Genomic DNA, 18,924 nt, shown 5'->3' on the forward strand with positions numbered 1-18,924 from the left:
GGCCCCTTCGCCTAACGCAACAACCTCAACGCCCTCATGCAACAGCCGTCAAAACACACACTTTAGCACCGGAACAGTCTAGTCATCCGAATGGATAGGTCCCAGCTTCAAAAAGCTACTGGACGACGCAGTCGAAGCCGCAGAGCCGGTGGACAGTTCGCTCGAGCGGCGCGCTTTGGTGGTGTTATCGCTACCGGGCTCGGCGGCTTTGATTTCCTCGATGACGTCGGATGTCGAGGGTGCGGATTTGGTGGATTGGAAGGGGAGGAGGCTGAGGAAGGCGAGTTTGGCGTCGGTGGTTGTGGGTGGCATGTTTGGGATGGGAGATGGTGCTGGGTTTTATGGCTGATTGAAGGGGGTTGTTATTGGCGGATTCAGAACGAATGGAGGCAGGCGTGGTGTGCAGGTTGTGGGATAGTATACTTGTCGCTTTGGTAGAGCATAAATGCGGAGAGAAGACGAGGACGAGACCCGAGGTATACATACCCCAGACACTCGTTACCAAGATCCCTGACCTGGCGGAAACTAATGGGCGTTCAGATCTGGTGATCGCGTCCCCCGTCATTGCGTGGGAGATTAAGGTAGGGCAGTGACGGCGGGATGCGGCAGCCCATCAACCAGTGACGCACGTGTGGAAGAGAAGAGAGCGCGGCCTAGGCTACGAACGAGTCTGGACGCAACCACTACGGAAGGCTGAGGAAGGAATGGGCATTCCCGCGGTTAGGGGAGCCAATGATGGCGCGCCGTGGGAAGCTTTCGCGACGTGGAGAGAGTGCGTGGTTCGCCAGCGTGCACGCGGGACAAGGGAACTGCCTTCGGGTTTAGGCTTTCGACAAGGTGTCAGCAGGTCGGGTACATTGATAAGAGGCGCGGCAGACGCGGCCAATGGCTTCGAGATTGCTTTTCCAGACTTGGGGTTTGCAAGCATTGGATGCGGTCGCTAAGATCGGTCACTTCCCGAGTGGTGCGAGGTCATGCATACGGCGTCTGATGTAGGCGCAACGTCAGCTTCCAAGGCCATCACAAAGGAGGCGGTGGCTGTCGAGGTGTGGACAGGGAACGCTGAACAAAGACTCGGAAGGAGCTCGAAAGAGAAACCGGGCTAGCTCTAGTTCGACTGCGTCACGACTTATTTTCGGTGGCTGCTGGAGCGCGTGACGGACCGGTTTCTTGGATGCGCGGACAGAAGGGAGTTGGATGGATGGAGGTTGGCCCGCGGCTGACTTCTCCGGCGCCGTCCGTGCATCTCACTAGAATGCAACCTGAGGCATACCCTTCGACGGGAAGGTGTCTGGTTGCCTGAGCTTCGACAACTTCATCGACAACTTGATGTGAATTGCCGGTGATTGCGCGGTCAAATGAGATGTTATTTGCACGACACGGCCCTGCGAGATCCTCGGGCTAATATGCCGCAGACATGCGGGCTGCCTGTGGTGTACACGCATGAAAAGGCTATGCATGTGTTGGAAAGTGTACGGCTTGGGAACCCCTGCCGCCGTATATGCAGCATATGCATCTGTTTACGATGATCCGACTGAGTCCCCCCAGCCAATCTGCAGTATGCACTTTGCGATTTCGTCGCACCAGTCTTCGCTCGCCTACAGCACTGCATCAGCAATGGCGCATCGAAAGTAGGGCCGACAGTAGCTCGGCTGAACCAAACGTAGGACCGGCAGCAAGTCGAAGCGGCCACCATCGATGGCTCCATTATTATCCCCTCGCCGCGTACGGCTGTGGACAATGGCGTGCGACCTCATCTCCTCGACTGACTCGTCAACCTCCACAACAGCCTGCACCGTACCTCGCTAGGATGGGTTCGGCTGCCAAGATGGAAGGCCGACCCGATGCCCCATGCGAGCTCCTGGTCGATCAGCAGGCTAACACATATCGCGTATCAAACAAACACCGTCCGCGCAAAGATGTCATGAGCTGTGTTGTTGCACTGTTTGGCCCTTGCATGGATCATGCATGCCACGGGCCGTCTCGTTGGAACCAGCTGTAGTTCTTGCCTCGGGGTAACGACACACAGCGTCGCTCATTCATCTGTTTGACAACGCTGATCGAAGCAAGCATAAGAGTTTGTCTCTGCTCTGCGCTCTCTTACATGTTTTCGACCGACAGCAGAACCCATTCACAGGACGCCACAATGCAGTGAGTGCGCATGCTTCCTGCAGCTACCAAACCCCGGGCCCGACTAATACTTATAGCCCTCCATCTTACAACTTCATCGAGCTGGTCAACAAGTGTGTCCAAATCACCCACTACTACCTCTGCGGCCACAACCGAGTCGACAAGGCCGGCTGCGCCGTGTCGAAGCGGAGAGCGTGCGGCGTGCTCAACAACCGCTCCGTCCATCACGAGACAAAGTGCTTCGACTGCGGCGAGGGCTAGACGTGGTATGCAAGCAACTGTCAGTGTCGTCTGCTTCCTCGTCGGCTGACCGGTTGTGCAGGGTGCACATTCCACAGGTGCAATGGCTTGGATGGAGTTTGTGTGCTTTCAGTCATACGGTCATAGCGACACGGCGCTGGGGGGTTAGATTGGGCACGGCAATCTTGTGATTTCATGTTGGGCGGTTGGAGTGTTTGTTGCACTTTGAGCGTCACGAGATACCAGCGGCATTGGTGCAGGACAGCATTCGACCTTACTTCTTGTGGGTAATTTCATAGCGACTCCAACGTATCGTGAGAGGTCGCTTACACTCATGACTATTTCCTCCTTCTCCTTCGTCTATTCTAAGTGTCCTGCCTCACATTCATCATCGCTCGTTTGAGCACGGCGTTTGCTGCAAATTTGCCCGCTGCAGTACCAACACCTGACACAATTTGCCGTGTTGTACAGAAGACGCACGAGCTTTGACAGGACTGTAGCACAAGATCCAGCCACATCTTGATTCTTTGTGAAACATTGCGCGGCAGTCAAGTTGCACAACTTGTGCTGCACTTGCTCGAGTTCCGTAGAGACGTCGCCAAGAGCGGCGATTGGCCAATCAAGACAGAGAACGACCAGCGATACCTCACTTCATCTCTCCTCAGGTCCGCCCTCATTAACCCTTCCTCCCCAACCCAATGTCGGTTGACATCAACTGGGAGACGCTGACAGGAGGGCCCGATGGACAAGCACTCGCCGAAGGCATACGGGACTTCATCCACGAGCGCTTCCAGCAAATCTCCTTCCCCAAACTGATCCGCTCGGTCAAAGTGCATGCCTTTGATTTCGGCACGGTCGCGCCCGAAATCACGCTGAAGGATGTCTGCGAGCCTCTGCCGGACTTTTACGAGACGCAGGATGGGAGTGAGGATGCGGAGGACGAGGAGCTGAATGAGCGGCCTACGCCTATTCCTACTCATGTCAAACCGCCTTTGCATTCCGCGGCTGGGGCTCGCAACGGGCGGAGCAGAGATCATTCCCGCCGGCCTTCGGAGCTCGAATTGCTCGATGCCGTTGCCAGCCCTTCTCTCACTCGGGGAGCGATCCTGGGCAGCACCTCCAACTTTGGCTATTTCCATCTCCCCGGCATCCCTGGCACCACCACGCCTCTGGCAGCCGTAGCAGGAGCGCAACACTACGCCAACGGCACCACGCCCTTCGCCGCACATCCATCCCAACGAGTCTCCAACGAACCCACCTCGCCAACATCCAGCGCCTCCCCGACCTCCCGCCCCGTCTCGCGCGACTACACAAACCTCGACTCCCACCGCGCCGCCTCCTCCACCCTCGACGGCCAAGACGACGCCCAAACCCCCCGACCCACAGAAGTCGAGCGCAACCCCGAAGACCTACAGGTCGTCTTCCACGCCACCTACTCCGGCGACGTGCGCCTCTCCATGACCGCCGACGTCTTCCTCGACTTCCCCATGCCCAGCTTCGTCGGCATCCCACTCAAACTCACCATCACCGGCATCACGTTCAATGGCGTAGGCGTGCTCGCGTCCATCAAGAAGCGCGCGCATCTGTGCTTCCTCAGTCCGGAGGACGCAGAAGCGCTGGTGGGAAGCGAGAGCGCGACGATGCCGCAGTCGCCCGGCGGAGAGGAAAGCGGCGGCGGCGGCGGCAGTCCCACTACGACCGCGACCGCTCAGCCGAGTAGAGTCGGCGCTTTGCTCGAGGAGATTAAGATTGAGAGCGAAATGGGGGAGACGGGGGAGGGCAAGCAGGTGCTGAAGAACGTGGGCAAGATTGAAAAGTTCATCCTCGAGCAGGTGCAGCGCATCTTCGAGGAGGAGTTTGTATATCCCAGCTTCTGGACGTTTCTCGTATGAGCGCGGGATGCGAGAAGTGCTTTTGCTGTTTAGCAGGGGTGCCGGGGCGAATTCGATGCGTCACATGTGTGGCGTTGTCCTCGCGTTGTTGTACCGCAGACGTCAATCGGATGTCAAGCGGCCGCGGCGGTGAAACGGAGTCACGGCGGACGAACGCTGTGACTGCCAGCCCCATCTTGCACTACCAAACGCCGGCGTCATGGACGTTGCACACGTCTCAACGACATTTACTGACAGGCAAACAATGGACATCGTGTGCCGGCTGTCCAACCAAAAGCGAGCAAACAGAGATCCATTCCTCGTTCCCGCAAGATATGTACATGATCGTGGCCTCCATCAGCGCATCGTTTTCCCATAGCGAAAGCCAGAAACTCGCCTAACTACACCCAAGCGCCTCGCTCAAATACCCCGACCCAACGCTAACATCGTCGCATGTACAAGCCGTCCTCGTCGTCGTTCACCATGATTTCCAATTGCTTCCCTCCAGTCCGTGGTGGAGTTTAGGGGAATAGACTCCGTAAAGCCTTCCGCCACCCAGGTGTCGCTCTTTCCTCTTCCGCCTCGGGATCTGCAGGCGCTTGATTCCGACCCAGCATCGCCTCCGCGCGGCGGCGCGCCCACTCTCTTCTCCGCGAGTTCGACGGAGGCTGTACAGGTGGCGGCGTACTGATGCCGTCCGTTGGCTGCGCTGTAGTCAATGTTGCCGCGGGAGGTCTCTCGGTGAGTTCCACTGGATCCGCTCCCTGGGTCGACGAGGGCAAGCGGTTGGAGGAGCGCCAGGTAGACAGGCGCGCAAGGGCGTTCGTGGGGCGCCGCCTTCCTCCGTCCGCGCCGTCGCCGCCCTCTTCGCCGCTGGCTTCTGCTCGGGGCCGGATGCGGCGCACCATGCGCTCGCGTCGAACCATTGCATTCGTAATGTTGCGAGGGCAATATCCGGTCGGCAGGGCGGTCTTTTTGCACATGGGGCAGAGACTGCTGCTTTCGCGGAGGAAGTTGTCCACGCACTCGGGATGGAAGATGTGCTGGCATGGGAGCTCGCGGACGATGGTGCCTTGTGTGCCGCCATGCGCTGCGACGAAGTCATCCAGGCAAATGGCGCAGGTGGGTTGTTGGAGGGTCGTAGGAACGTGGGGCTTCGCTCTTCGCGCCCTCCGTGCCGGCGCAGGGCTCACACTTGGTGATGTAGGAGGCGAGGATGGAGGCGAGTCCAGTTTATTGGGTACGACCGATTCCTCCACGACGGTCGTGATGGCGGTCGTCGATTCCTGCTTTGCCGGCTCGCCTGAGCCGTAGGTGTACAGCGGCATCTCATCGAGAATGTCTTGCGGCACGGTCAAGCGTTTGATGCCCAAAGCCTCCAGATCCACCTCTCCGTTCGCCACTCGCCGTCTGAGAGAGTTCCGGCGGCGCGCCTGCAATAGATGCAAGAACACGCTGGTGAGGAAGATGATGGCCAGCAAGATGCCCAACACGACGAGCACAAAGATCCACAGACTCGGCAGTGGGTGCGATTTGGAGGGATTTATAGTCAGAGACAAGCGCGCATAGTCTCGCGAGTCGAACCCGGATTCGGTCAACAGATGCCCATTCGGCACATCAGTCAAGTTCCCGCTGTACTGCGCGCTGACGTTCAAAATATTCTCGGCTTGTTCGGGACTGATGGCGAAGACGGGAAAGGTGTATTGCGATTTCCACTCATCTGCGCTGGTGTTGCCCAAATTCCACACGTTGTCGTCAGCGGTTGGGGGTTGAAATACACCACCGCCCTGGAAAACGAGGAAGCCTTTCACGTTCTCCAAAGGGATGGCGTCGAGATAGTGGGTGTTGCACTCCGTAGTCGTCCATGGCGCGATGGCAATCAGGTATGTGGGAAGGTCTGACGTAGGCGGCAGATTTGCGAGTCTGGTAACGTGTGTAGGGAGGTATGGGGCCGTCAGATTTATACACGGATCGCCGGCTTTGAGGTCGGGGACATAGAGGAGGCCGGTGGGCGGGTCGTTGGGACTATAAAGCTGGTCGGATAGGGTGACAATGTACGACGAATCGTAGTAGAAGGAGATGTTTGGACTGAGGGTCCAGATTGTGCGTTGGGTGGTCCATTCGGGATTGGTGAAGACCTCGGTAACGATCTCGTAGTCTGAGGCGGCTGTAGCATTCGACGTTAGAGTTGTAGTCCCAAGGCGCCGTCACGGTACTCGTGATTAAGGGCCGGGGGAATGTGACATACCCATTGTGACTCGTCACGGTGGGAGAGGCCGAGTAGATAAGGTGGCGCGCTCACAAGCGGCGTCAAGTGCGGAGATGTGCCACAAGCATCGCGGAACCGTGCGGTCTTGATCACCCCCCAACGGACTGAGGAGAGCTGGACACGGCGAAGAGGACGGAGCGGGGTGTGCGGATGGTGAGGAGAGGATGTAAGAGGAGGAGGATAAGGATGAGGCCGGAAGCTTTGATCAGCGTACGCACGCACGCCCCATCCGCCCGCCACGCCAAAAAAGCTTGGTGTTTCTTGACTCCGAGCCGGCTGTGGGCCCGCTGACTCAATGCTGAGAAAGCCAAGAGTGGGGACTTTCAACTTCCTGCACGTTGACCTTCACTGCGTGCCTGACTGTACCCGACATCTTGATCAGCTTCTCTCCTCACCGCTACGCATCACCACCAACTCCCACTACGGTCTTTGAACGCACGACGTCACACTGTATCGACAGGATGCGCTAGATATACTCGCATGGTTCACGTCCGCGTTACACGACCTTGCCAACTCTGGGCCCTTCTGCCCCCCCTCGCCTGAGCCTTTCTCCTCCACGCTTTGAACATGGCGCCGACCGCTTCCAAGAAGGGCACGAGAAATACTGCACGTGATCGACGCTCCTCATCCCGCCAGTCTACCCCCCTCTCCGCCCTGGGAGATACCGCTCCCCCTACCCCCCAAGCAGCAACTCCACAATCCGCCATCGCCACCCCTTCCATCCCCAAAGAGACAGGCTACATTCACACTCCGACCGCCGCGCTAGTCTCCCACGATGACACCATTTCCGCCCTCATCGAGAAGGCGAATGGAAGCGGTGCAAACAAAGGCGCCGACCCTCCCTCCGCTCGCGAACTGCATGCCCTTCACGGCAAGATCAAGGAAACCATCAACAAGTTCATGACGAGGCGCGGCGAGGTCTGCGATCGGAGCATGCGCCAGCTCGCGCAGAAGCGCAAGGAGCGCATTGCGATGGAGCGAGAGCAGGAAGCCAGCAGGGCTGCGGCGGAAGATGCAGCGCGAGTGAAGCGTGAAAAGGAGGAGGAAAGTGAGAAGGAGAGGGAGAGGAAGGAGAAGAAGAAGAGCAAAAGTGCTGGCAGCGGGAAAAAGAGGAGTGCGGATGAAATGGAGCTGGATGTGGAGGAGGGCGAGCGCCAGGAGCAGAAGGATGCTCTGCCTAATGTTGGCGCACATGGAGTCGCGCGACAAGATGGAGTGGGAGTGAATGAAGGTGAGTGCAATCCACATGTCCGCGTGAAACTGACTATGGCTGTATTGCGGCCGTGCAATCACATGCAAGTATCGACTAACACACCGGAATCACAGGCGCAAAACCTCCACCATCCCCGGTCATCTCTCCACGACCCCCTGTCGATCTGATGGACGTCGCTGCATCTCCCTCCGATTCTGATGTGTCCCGAGCAGAGCCATCATCAACTGCACCGCTATATGAACGACTCTTCGGCAAGGACCCTACCCTCTTTGACGACCCAATCGTCTACGATATCCGCGAATTACACGACGACATGAGCGAGGAAGAAAAGAGAGCAATTTTGAACGTGGCACGATGGCCGGAGGGCGATTTGCGGGATCTCACCGCCGGTGATCCTCCGGACATGGACTTTAGCAACGCCAAACCCGCCAATCAGGTCCACTTCTCCACCTTCCAGACCTACGCCGAACCCTACATTCGCCCCTTTACCGAGGAGGATGTGGCATTTTTGAAGGAAAGAGGAGACCGAGTGACGCCCTACCTCATCCCTGCGCGTGGCCCACGTGGCTACAAGGAGATCTGGGCCGCGGAAGATGGAATGGACGGTGTCGCGCCGCCTAGGAAGCAAGAGCCGAATCCCAACGAAGCGAGGGGCAGCATGGAAGACATGAACGACGACACGGCCGAGACGGACGAAATCAGCCTCGGCCCCGTCATGAACCGACTGCTCTCCATCCTCCGCCCTTCACCCAGCACCAACAGCAAAAAAGAACCCGTCGAAGACATCGACGGCGACACGAGCATGCTCAACGGCGACGCCGATCAAACCGCCCCCGGCGCCCCACCCACAACAGCAATCGAAGACACCAAACCCACCACCTGCCTCCCCCCCGACGCCCCGCGCCCTCCAACCCTCCCCCAACTCGACTACGCCGAGATCGAAAGCCGCGCCATCCAAGAACTGCGGCACATCGGCTTCCTCGGGCCGAACGACATGCCGGACCTAGCCTCCCACAACGACGACGAAGTGGCGGCGCGGCTGCGCACGCTGCAGCACGAACTGCGCCGCGTCAGCCGCATCAACAACATGCGCAAAGCGCGCGTGCTCGAGCTGACGGAAGAGCGCATGGCGATGCAGGAGTACAGCAACATCGCAGACGACCTGGACAACCAGGTCAACGCGGCGTACCTAAAGCGCAACCGCAGTTTGGGCAAGTCGGGATCAAAGAAGGGCGGCGGGGGCGGCGGCTCGAGCGCCAGGCCTGGGCAGAAGGGTGTGGCGGGCGTGGGGGCGGGTGGGGGCGGAAGAGGCGTGAGTGATGGGGTGAGGGCGTTGATGCAGAAGCGCCGGGATTGGATTGAGATGGTGGGGCCTGTGGTTGGGTTTGGGCGGCCGCCGATTCCCGGGGACGAAGAGACGATTTTCGACGAGGCGAGTATGAAGCGGTTGGAGAAGGCGGAGAGGGAGGCGGAGGCGGGAGAAGCGGAGGGGGATTGAAGATGCGTTGCCATTGGGAAGTGATGAAGACATGACAGACGTTACGCGAACAAATTCATTCCATGTGTTGGGGTGCATGCTTGATGCCTGATCTTCTTGACTTTTCGCTCCATGCGGGATACGTCCGCGCTTTTTCCAACGCCGCCCATAGATATGCAGCTCCCCTACCTAGCTCAACTCGCCATCTCTTCGTCATCCATTCCAATACCCTCCCTCCTACCACCGGCTCACCATCTCTCCTTTACTTGGACTTCTTCGGCGTCCCGTCCTGCCCGGCAACCTGATCGCCCAAGCGCTGGTACTCATCATTCAACCCCTTGGCCTGCTTCTTCAAATTCTCAATATCGCGATCCTTCTCCGCCAGCTTCTTCTTCAGCGTGCCAATCTCGTTCAGCTTGCCGGCCTCGCCGATCTTGGCGGCCGCCTCGTCATTGGCCGGCTTCTCGCCCTTGAGGATCTTGACCTCCTGCTCGAGGCGCAGGATGTCGGTGATCATCATGTAGGTGCGGTTGAGGATGAGGGAGAGGAAGAGGGTGAAGCCGCAGAGGTACATGTTGCGCTGGGAGTAGAATTTGCGCGCTTGCACTTCCATGCGCTCGCTGCCTGCTACTTGGCTGTTGGGGGGGTGGGTGTTAGTGGGAGATTGAGACGGGGGAGGTGTGTGGGGATACGTACACTGCGGCGCCGCCTTGGTTTTTGGCTTGGGTGAGCTCGACTTGGACGCGGTAGACGCGGTTGACGCTGTCGACGAAGAGGATGAGGATGAAGATGAAAGTGATCTGAGTTGCATCGTTAGGGGTTTGGCGATGCCGGGGCTATCGGGGCGGCGGAGACGACGCACCTTTAAGCCATATTGCAGTTTGGCCACGAGCGGGTTCTCGGAGATGAAGATGAAGAGTTTGCGCTTGAGGTCGAAGGGCATGGGGATGATGAGGGAGACGAAGACGACCATCTCAAACATGAGAAGGGCAAACACCTGTGCATTGCTGGGTTAGTTGGGGCTTGTGGAGGAGGATGGAGGGTGGTTTGAACCGGGGCATAGATGAGAGACGGCATGGTGATGGATGGATTGTTGATGGGACGGTGTGGGATGCGGTGGTGGTGATATGCGTTGGAGACGGGTGGGAGACAGGAAGAGACTTACGAGGGAGTAGTAGAGCGTCATAGCTGCGTTTTATAGGACGGAGGGGCTTGCAGGTAGGTATTGGAGAGGTGGGGTTGGTTCCAATCGAGTTGCGTGTCCTGTTTGGAAGCTGTTTGCGGGAGGGTGGGGGCTTGGAGATGGGTGTGATGTGGATGAGTGGTGGACGTGGGGAATGCGAAGGGGCGTGAATAGGGCTTTCTTTCGTGAAGATGGTGAGAAGGAGGGAATTGATGATGATGAAGGACGCGTGAATTGGAAAAGTGGCTTCGTTTGCAGAGGTGGGTGGGCATGCCATCGTCACGGCAGCTCATCCAGACGCGAGCGGTACGTCACTGTGGCTGGCGCTTGCCAGACCAAGGCAGGCACGACCGAAAGGGGAAACTCTGCCACAAGCACTGACCGCACGTGAATTTACCATTTTCTGTGTGGCTCAGGCTTCATCGTTGACATCCATCTGAGTATCGTTGTCCACAGATGAAATAACGGCAATGGATCAAACCAACACCATGGATCAATCCACCACTCCAGCTGCGGTCAAGGCGGACACCCAGGCAGAAGATGTCACCGAGTCTCCTTCTAAGCGCATGAAACTCTCGCATGATACTTCACCTGCGGACAAGCCAGCCTCAACGGAGCGCAGAAAAGGGATTGCTCCCATCAAAGCGGAATACCTCATCGACATGACCAAGTCATCCGCGGCATCAGCAGAAGCAGACGACGACGCAGCCGAAGCAGCAGGAAAGACCGACCCCAAAGCCACCGCTGGCCGCGGCGGACCCAAATCCAAAGGCGGCCAGAATCACAATCGACAGTTTGGGAATTCCAGAGACGCCATCGAGCTCTGCAAGTCCCGCGTGCACGTCAATGAGTTTTCGCCCCAGGCTTGTCAGTTCGGAGCCAAGTGCCGGTACGAGCATGACATTCGCAAGTATCTGAAGGATGGGAAGAGGGAGGATCTTGCGACGTTCAACAGCCTGTGTCCCATCTTTGAAATCAAAGGGACCTGCTCCGCCGGCTGGAAGTGTCGTTTCGCCAGCAGTCATTCCAAGGAAGTGGAGCATGAGGATGGCCGCAAGGAATTGGTCTTGGTGCAGAAGGATACGCAGACTAATGGTACGACCGATGACGATGACGAGGGTGTCAGTGGCAACGGCGTGGTCAACCTCGTGGATGCTGCCACGAAGATCAAACTCCGCAAGAAAATCTTCCCTACCCCCAAATCCGATCAGTACCTGCAATGGATTGAGGCGCGATCCAAAGAAGATCCACCGGACGAGCCGCTGGTCGATGCTGACGGGATCGAAATCACCAATGGCAAGCACGACAACCGAGCCACGTACCGCGAGCCTCCACTCAAACCCTCCGAGAAACGACGGATTTACTACGGCCCGGAAACCCCAATCCTCGCACCATTGACTACACAGGGCAACATGCCGTTCCGTCGGCTGTGTGTATCCCTTGGTGCACAAGTGACGTGGTCGGAGATGGCCATGGGCTTGCCCTTACTGCAAGGAGAGAAGGGAGAGTGGGCGTTGATGAAAGCGCACGAGTCGGAGCTCAGTCCTCCCGCGTACAGTGGAAAGACGGTCGTGTCAGATTACAACAACAGCAAAGACTTGAAATTCGGAGCGCAAATCGCTGCGAACAAGCCCTGGCTGGCGCTCAAGACTACAGAAGTCCTCACTGCTTTGGCTCCTCACCTTCGTGCCGTCGACCTCAACTGCGGATGCCCGATCGACTTGGTCTTCCGACAGGGCGCCGGCTCGGCATTGCTCGACAGTCCCACCAAGCTGGAGAGAATCCTCCGCGGCATGAACGTGGTCTCAGGCGAAGTGCCCATCACCGTCAAAATCCGCATGGGCACCAAAGACAACCACCCCACAGCCGAGAAGCTCTGCCGCAAACTCGTGCTGGGAACGGAAGACTCGAAAGAAACCGGCGACGGACCAGCAGGCGTGGCAGCCATCGCCCTGCACGGCCGCAGTCGCCAGCAGCGCTACACCCGCAGCGCAGACTGGGAGTACATCGCCTCGTGCGCCAACCTAGTGCGCAAACTCAAGACCGAGCACGCCGATGCCGTTGACACCATCCACGAACCTGACGCCCGCGACCTCTCCAATTCCACCACGGCCACGCGCGACGGCATGCCTTACTTCATCGGCAACGGCGACATCCTCTCACACGTCGACTACAACACGCATCTCAACGACGCCGGCGTGGACGCGTGCATGGTGGCGCGCGGCGCGCTCGTCAAGCCCTGGATTTTCGAAGAGATTGCCACGAACCAATACCTCGACAAGTCGGCGACGGAGCGGCTGGGCTACATTGAGCAGTTCGCCCGCAACGGGCTGGAGTACTGGGGTTCAGACGAGCTCGGGGTGGGCACGACGCGCAAGTTCCTGCTGGAGTGGCTGAGTTTTAGCTGTCGCTACGTGCCGCTGGGTCTTCTCGAACACTTGCCGCCGAAGCTGGGCGATCGGCCGCCTGCTTTCCGGGGGAGGAGTGAGCTGGAGACGTTGCTGAGTAGTGGGAACTACAAGGACTGGATCAAAATCAGGTGAGTGGCTTGAAGTTGCGAGTGGTGGATGTTTGGCTGACTTGTTGACCACAGTGAGATGTTCCTGGGACCGGCGCACAAGGACTTCAGGTTCCAGCCGAAGCACAAGTCGAACAGCTATGAGATTGAAGCGGAGGGTTAGGGCTAGCTAGACGGCGAAGGAAGAGGACTGTAGCAGTGCTGGGGTAGTGAGGATCGAGGCTGAAGGATGACTGCTTATCCCATAGCCGCGGCGATCACTGCTCATCTTGTCGTCGCCTAGGTTGCTTGCTTATGGAGTGAAATCACCTCATCTCTGCAGCATCACCAAGCAATCGACTCATCATCTTCCGGCAAGTTCCATGAAACAACCATGCAAGCCAGGGATCATCCATCAATGTTCATTCGCCAACAATGGGGTGCGGCATAGATGACTGACAACGGAGTGTGCGGCGGCATTCCGACGTCGGGCGGCGTCGGAGTTCGACGTTCCCAGGCGGACAACGCGGAATTCATTTTCTCTGGCTTCTTGCTCCTTACGGAAGCGCCACGTGCTTCGAGACTTTTGATTAAAAATACACCCTTTGCACCCCATCGGCTCCACCAAACCGCCCACTATCTAGTAATGAATACTGCGCTGTGGGATTGAAACACGTGGAAACACGGCTTGGCTTCCTTTGCCACTACCAAAGGGGAAAGGAACACGAGAAAAGACTGGAGATTCGTTGCGGTGGAGAAGTGGCGGGTCTGGGCCAGGTCGTATGGGCGTGCGTGCGTGTTGGAACAGTGGCCATCTGTACGAGGCGAGGTTGCACGGCGAGGCATCGACTTGCCTTTAGAGGTGCAGCGTGGTGGATATGGGCATGTTGGAAAAATTTCGGAACAAGGCTGCGTGCCCAACGGAACTCCGTGCCCTGACTTTGGGCAATACGAAGCTTTCTTGTCGGTTGTGACTCGATGCACAGAGGTGTAATGCTGACGCTCCCAAAGGATTCGAGAGTGCGGCGTATCACATGCAGTCGACATGTCGTGATTCCGGGTAAGCTGACAAAATGCCCTCGATTGGAGGAGGCGTTATAGGGCGTGGATGTCTCTTGCGCCCTCCGAACACCGGAGCCGCAAAGGGCAAGCCACCGCGCCAAGAGGAGCGCGTTTGGGAAAAGATCTTTGCCGCTAGTGGGCGAGGCGCGAGCGCGGATTGGCTGCTGCGCGATGCGAGTCGCAAGCCGCCGCGTTCATCCTGCGATCATTGGGGTGGGATGAGTCAAGGGAGTCATTCCACGCGCGCCCTGTCGCGCAAGCAGTGTCGGCGTTGCCCCAACCATGGCGGAACTCATTCTCCAGCAGAGAAGAAGGGCCAGACGTATAAAGAAACCCGGGCTCCCCACATTGCCGATTCCCTCATCCCTCATCCCCATAACTCCAACAACCCTCTGCTTGATGTGGCGGTAAGCGAAGCTTTTTGGAATCATCCTATCTCTCTACCGGCCTGTCGCTACTCCGCTGCAGCCATTGGATAGCCTGCTCGCCACACCTCCGTCTCTCCGCACCTCTAGACGTCGCCATTGCATACGTGGCTGGCACGTGACTGCGACCCCCTCCCCCCATCTAGTGTAGACGGGCAACATCGCGACCATGTCTCCTACCACCAGCACCATCGGTGACGGCTTCACCACCATGCCTTCCAAACTGAGGAATCTGGTGCAGACGGCCAAGCCCGACATCAAGATCCACTTCGACCACCCCAAGAGCACCTACACCACCCTCGACCGCCTCGAGGGCACGGTGACCATCACCGCCCCGCACGACACGCGCTTCGATAGCGTCGACATTGAGTTCATCGGCACGTCGCGCACCTTTGTCGAGCGCTTCACCACCGCCGCTGCTGCGTCGGGCCGCTCGGAAGCATATCATCAATTCCTCAAACTCTCCCAACCCGGCAACGAACAGTACTACCCCGCCGACTTCGTCCTCCAGGCCGGCGTCGCCTACGAGTTTCCTTTCATCTTCGCCGTGCCGCAGCAACTCCTCCCGAGAGTCTGCCAGCACCCGGTTCGCAACGATGCCGTTCGCGACCTCCATCTGCACCTGCCGCCCACCTTTGGCGACAAGGATCTCGGCGCGAGCCAGAAGGGCCTCGACGACATGGCGCCCGACATGGCCAGCGTGCGCTACGGCATCTTCGCCAAGATCAGCGAGGTCAAGATCCGCGGCGACGAGGTCTGGCGCTCGACAATGGCATCGCGCGCGCGGAGAGTGCGCGTCATCCCCGCCGTCGAAGTCCAGCCGCCCCTCGACGTCCACGCCGAGGAGGGCGAGTACAACATGCGCAAGGAGAAGAGCATCCGCAAGAGCATGCTAAAGGGCAAAGTGGGGACATTGGTCATGGAAGCCGCACAGCCCCCGGCACTGCAAGTGCAATCCTACGACAACCCCGAAGCGCGCACCAACACCCACGCCACCATCATGCTGCGCTTCGACCCCTTCGACGACAAAACCAAGCCCCCCAAACTCGGTTCACTCTCGAGCCGCCTCAAGGTCTCCACCTATTTCGCCTCCTGCGCCCGCTCCACCGTCCCCACTAAACAAGCCTCCACCCTCGACATCACCCAAGGCCTGCACAGCGAGCAGTTCAACCTGTCCTCGCGCTGCATGGCCAACGTCGAATGGAAGAAACACCACCCCACCCCCACCACCCCCGACGAAGTGCTCGAGCGCCGCGACTCGGCAAACTCCATCGCCTCCCTCTCCTGGCAATCCCCCGGTAGCATCCCCGCGCCCTCGGAGACGTACAAAGACGGCGCAGCATACTACACCGCGCGCCTCGTCGTCCCCGTCCAGCTGCCCCCGCACAAAGCCTTTCCCCCCACCTTCCACACCTGCCTCATCAGCCGCGTGTACGCGCTGAAATTCGACCTCAGCCTCTCCTCCGCCGGCCTCGCCTCCAGCCTCCCCCTGCGCGTCCCCATCCAAATCTCCTCCGAAGGCCTCGTCGGCGACGACCTGCTCGACCGCAGAGACTCCATCGACAACGCCGAAATCGACGTCGAAGACCCCGCCAACTTCTTCGCGGACTTTTGGCAGCCGAGGCGCATCCGCGTGCCTAGCGAGGAGCTCGTGGGCCGCAGTCGGATTGGGAGCCAGGCGCCGCTGGCGGACGATGAGCATGAGCATGCAGCTGCTGCTGCCGCGGCGGCGGAGCGGCCTGATGCTGATGCTGTTCAGCGGCGGCGCTCGATGCCGGAGTCGGATGCGCCGCCTGGGTACTCTGTTTCGACTTCGACGGCGGGGCGGGCGCGGATGACGGATTACCGGCTTAATTTTAGGGCCATGTCTGTGTCTGTTCATTGAAGGGCTTTTCTTTTGGTTGCTTTGCTTTTGTTCTGATGGGGGACAGATATTGCGACAGATTGGTTTTGGAATGAGATACCCCCCGGCCTACATGGCGTCCGAAAGCGATGGCGTTTTTGGGAGATAGTTAATGTCGATGCTTCCTTGTTTGCTTCGCAATATCACTTGGAAATGAATGGATGAACGTACGATCACTCTATACAATAATGACACGTCCTTCTCGGAGTCATCTCTTCGTCACCCCCGCTGATACCCCATCCCAAGCCCCCGCACAAACCTCACCTCGTCCGCATTCCGCTCCAACGCCCGCCGCATCGCGAGATTATACTGCCGCTCCGCGTCCTCCTTGGCCCGCTGCTCCGCCTCCTCCGCCAGCGTCTCCACTGCATCGTGCCACGTCTCCTGCTCCCCAGCCGAGCCGAGCGGATGCCGCGGCCCGAAACCGAGCACGCCGAGCGCACCGTCGCCCGTCCAGAGGAGGAGGTTGGATTGGTTGATGTCTAGCCGGTCGGTGCTGTTGCTGCTGGCTACATTGTGAGTGGAAGGCGATGGACGGATGGGCAGGATTTTCTGCACAATGTCGCCTTGTCCTGGCATTTCGGATGCTGTTGACGACCAGATGCCGTATGCGCTGGCGTCTTGCGTGGCAGAGGCGGTATTGGTGGATGCCGGCTTGTCGTTGATGTTGAATGTGCGCACGTGCGAGAAGCCGTCGCGCTCTACCCATTTCAGATTGCCGTCGCCGTCGCTGAAGACTATGCGGCCGCCGTGCGGCGCTACAGACAGCAGTTTCGACGCAGACGCTGTTTGGCGGTTTTGGTAGGGTTGCACACGAGGTAGGCCGTAGAGTTCGAGAGAGCCTTTGCCTTTATATTCTGCCGCGGCCATCATGGTGGTACCCTGGCGGTTGCGGGCGTCGGACAAGGCGGAGATGGAGGCTTCAGGGTTGCGGACTAGATCTAGCTCGTGTGAAATTAGCGGGTACGGTAGAGAGGATAGACAGGCGATTCGGGCTCCGCTGTGGATTGTGCCGCGGAGGCGGGGGAAGAAGCGTCGATCGTAGTTGAGCAGGGAGGTGAAGCGGCCGGCGACCCAAATGGAGCTTTCATCTGGGTGTGCATGGTTGTGGTGGAGGATTGCGAGCGGCCCGGGCTGGGCGAGAGTGGCATGAGAGTAGACGGATCCGCCTATGAGCTCGCCGCCAGATGATGAATGTGATGATGCAAAGGCGGCATCTCGAGGGTCGTGCAGATGCACTGTCATGTTCGTCCCGATAGTTATGGGCGTGCGATCTGTGGCTTCAGAGAGAGCGGTAATTGGCCAAGGATAATGCTTCGTGGAGACCAGCTGCAGGGTGGCCAAGTCTACTTCATGCAAACGATTTTGCATGGCGAAGTAGCCCTTTTGTGTGGCGCTGTCGACTGCAACGCATTCCACAGCTCCAGTTTCTGTCATGACGATGTGGTTTTCCGTTGTGGCATCGGGGGAGAGCCCGGTGAGTAAGCCTCGCCTGGTTTGCGCAAGCAATGCGCCGGGGCCTTCGAAACTCAACGTGGATCTGGCAGAGAGATCCCAGATGCATATACTTCCGTCGTCAAGCGGCGCAACCACTTTCTGTGGGCCATTCTGCTGGTGGTCATGGAGGATGGCGACGCCAGTTGCCTCCAATTGATTCTCCTTGTCCGTGGCATGATTGGCAGGGAGTGACAGCCAGCCAGTATTTATAGCTGCATGACGGTGGACAAACTCTTCGTAGTAGTTCAACTTCTCATTGGGGTAGCCCGGCTCCCAGCTGACGAGCGCGCGATAGCGTTGCGTCCTTGCCTCCGCCACCGGATCAGACGATGCGCGAGGCTGCGTGCTGCCTCGGAGCTGAGCCACATCCCATGCCGTCAAGTCCGATCCGGGTAGAGCGGCCACGGCATTCCTCAACTCTGCCAGACGCGAGTCTTGCGCGTCAATGAGCTGCTGTCGACGTCTGAGTGCTTCCGCGCGGGAGTGGGTGAATGTTTCGGTTTTCCAAAAGGTGTTGTCCCGACCGGGGGCGAGGTAGCGGTGGGATACTGCTTGGAAGTTTACAACATCTGGAACGTCAAGGAAGGATAGGATATGCAGGATGACTTCTTCTGGTAATCGGTCCATTGCGTAGGAATGCTAGGTTGTCTTCATTTCAAGGACCGGACGCCGATTCGTGTCTTTCTGGCGATTAAGAAGAGCGATAAGGGAAGAATATGACCACTTTTAACGACCAAGAACCAAGATATGTACAAGAGTGTTTAGGATGCTCCGAAGGCGTTAATGTCAGATCAATATAAGAGGGATGGAGGGCGTGAGGTCGGAACATCGCGACGTCTGTGCCCGCGCTAAGACCCACTTCAGTACAGATGGCCAAATGAGGAAGTCGCCCACGCATCGTCATTCGTGAACACGTTGTCCATCACCCACCAACCCCTCGTTCGCAGTGTGATGCGTCGCTTCACTCGGCACGCTCGGAGTCTCTTTCATCAACCAAGATGAGGCGCTCGTGGTGGCACTCCCTGCCGCTCCTGCTCCGTGAGTTCTCCAGCCATACTGCCCTTCAAACATCAGTGTACTAACATTTTCTCACAGTCGTCTTCCTCTCTTTCCTGGCGGTCAACACCCTGGCAGAAGCACAGCACAATGATCTTGCA

The 18,924-nt window shown here is 58.4% G+C and overlaps 10 protein-coding genes across 10 annotated transcripts; 6 read left to right on the plus strand and 4 right to left on the minus strand.

The window, feature by feature from the left end:
- Positions 1-34: 34 nt before the first annotated feature.
- BDY17DRAFT_324447 (uncharacterized protein) lies at positions 35-312 on the minus strand (the record flags this gene model as incomplete). The annotated part of the gene is made up of 2 exons (XM_033737193.1): positions 35-60; positions 120-312. 2 exons carry the CDS (start codon positions 310-312, stop codon positions 35-37), a joined length of 219 nt encoding a protein of 72 aa, XP_033590306.1.
- A 1,048-nt stretch (positions 313-1,360) lies between these two features.
- On the plus strand, positions 1,361-2,097 carry BDY17DRAFT_153414 (uncharacterized protein). Its single transcript, XM_033729652.1, has 2 exons — positions 1,361-2,015; positions 2,077-2,097. Exon 1 carries the CDS (start codon positions 1,502-1,504, stop codon positions 2,000-2,002), a length of 501 nt encoding a protein of 166 aa, XP_033590307.1. The 5' UTR covers positions 1,361-1,501; the 3' UTR covers positions 2,003-2,015; positions 2,077-2,097.
- Positions 2,098-2,146: 49 nt separating this feature from the next.
- BDY17DRAFT_324448 (uncharacterized protein) lies at positions 2,147-2,391 on the plus strand (the record flags this gene model as incomplete). The annotated part of the gene is made up of 2 exons (XM_033737194.1): positions 2,147-2,151; positions 2,208-2,391. 2 exons carry the CDS (start codon positions 2,147-2,149, stop codon positions 2,389-2,391), a joined length of 189 nt encoding a protein of 62 aa, XP_033590308.1.
- Positions 2,392-3,040: 649 nt separating this feature from the next.
- BDY17DRAFT_297995 (uncharacterized protein) lies at positions 3,041-4,549 on the plus strand. The gene has a single exon (XM_033733669.1). The coding sequence runs from the start codon at positions 3,069-3,071 to the stop codon at positions 4,260-4,262; it is 1,194 nt and encodes a 397-aa protein (XP_033590309.1). The 5' UTR covers positions 3,041-3,068; the 3' UTR covers positions 4,263-4,549.
- BDY17DRAFT_346275 (uncharacterized protein) lies at positions 4,550-6,739 on the minus strand (the record flags this gene model as incomplete). Its single annotated transcript, XM_033738099.1, has 2 exons — positions 4,550-6,408; positions 6,733-6,739. The coding sequence occupies 2 exons, from the start codon at positions 6,737-6,739 to the stop codon at positions 4,763-4,765; spliced, it is 1,653 nt and encodes a 550-aa protein (XP_033590310.1). The 3' UTR covers positions 4,550-4,762.
- Positions 6,740-6,846: 107 nt separating this feature from the next.
- Positions 6,847-9,276, plus strand: BDY17DRAFT_280917 (histone acetyltransferases subunit 3-domain-containing protein). Its single transcript, XM_033732051.1, has 2 exons — positions 6,847-7,741; positions 7,837-9,276. The coding sequence occupies exons 1-2, from the start codon at positions 7,078-7,080 to the stop codon at positions 9,219-9,221; spliced, it is 2,049 nt and encodes a 682-aa protein (XP_033590311.1). The 5' UTR covers positions 6,847-7,077; the 3' UTR covers positions 9,222-9,276.
- Positions 9,277-10,805, minus strand: BDY17DRAFT_298000 (putative BAP31 domain protein). The gene is made up of 4 exons (XM_033733670.1): positions 10,366-10,805; positions 10,063-10,197; positions 9,897-10,000; positions 9,277-9,835 (listed from the first exon to the last, which is right to left on the minus strand). Exons 1-4 carry the CDS (start codon positions 10,384-10,386, stop codon positions 9,463-9,465), a joined length of 633 nt encoding a protein of 210 aa, XP_033590312.1. The 5' UTR covers positions 10,387-10,805; the 3' UTR covers positions 9,277-9,462.
- Positions 10,806-13,314, plus strand: BDY17DRAFT_298006 (uncharacterized protein). The gene is made up of 2 exons (XM_033733671.1): positions 10,806-12,922; positions 12,977-13,314. The coding sequence occupies exons 1-2, from the start codon at positions 10,854-10,856 to the stop codon at positions 13,062-13,064; spliced, it is 2,157 nt and encodes a 718-aa protein (XP_033590313.1). The 5' UTR covers positions 10,806-10,853; the 3' UTR covers positions 13,065-13,314.
- Positions 13,315-14,578: 1,264 nt separating this feature from the next.
- BDY17DRAFT_316990 (uncharacterized protein) lies at positions 14,579-16,252 on the plus strand (the record flags this gene model as incomplete). The annotated part of the gene is made up of 2 exons (XM_033736050.1): positions 14,579-15,892; positions 15,986-16,252. The coding sequence occupies 2 exons, from the start codon at positions 14,579-14,581 to the stop codon at positions 16,250-16,252; spliced, it is 1,581 nt and encodes a 526-aa protein (XP_033590314.1).
- Positions 16,253-16,489: 237 nt separating this feature from the next.
- BDY17DRAFT_310695 (uncharacterized protein) lies at positions 16,490-18,394 on the minus strand (the record flags this gene model as incomplete). Its single annotated transcript, XM_033735469.1, has 1 exon — positions 16,490-18,394. The coding sequence occupies one exon, from the start codon at positions 18,392-18,394 to the stop codon at positions 16,490-16,492; it is 1,905 nt and encodes a 634-aa protein (XP_033590315.1).
- Between the last annotated feature and the right edge of the window lie 530 nt (positions 18,395-18,924).

The sequence above is a fragment of the Neohortaea acidophila genome (assembly GCF_010093505.1).
Source record: "Neohortaea acidophila strain CBS 113389 unplaced genomic scaffold BDY17scaffold_5, whole genome shotgun sequence".
Classification (NCBI taxonomy): Eukaryota; Fungi; Ascomycota; class Dothideomycetes; order Mycosphaerellales; family Teratosphaeriaceae; genus Neohortaea; species Neohortaea acidophila.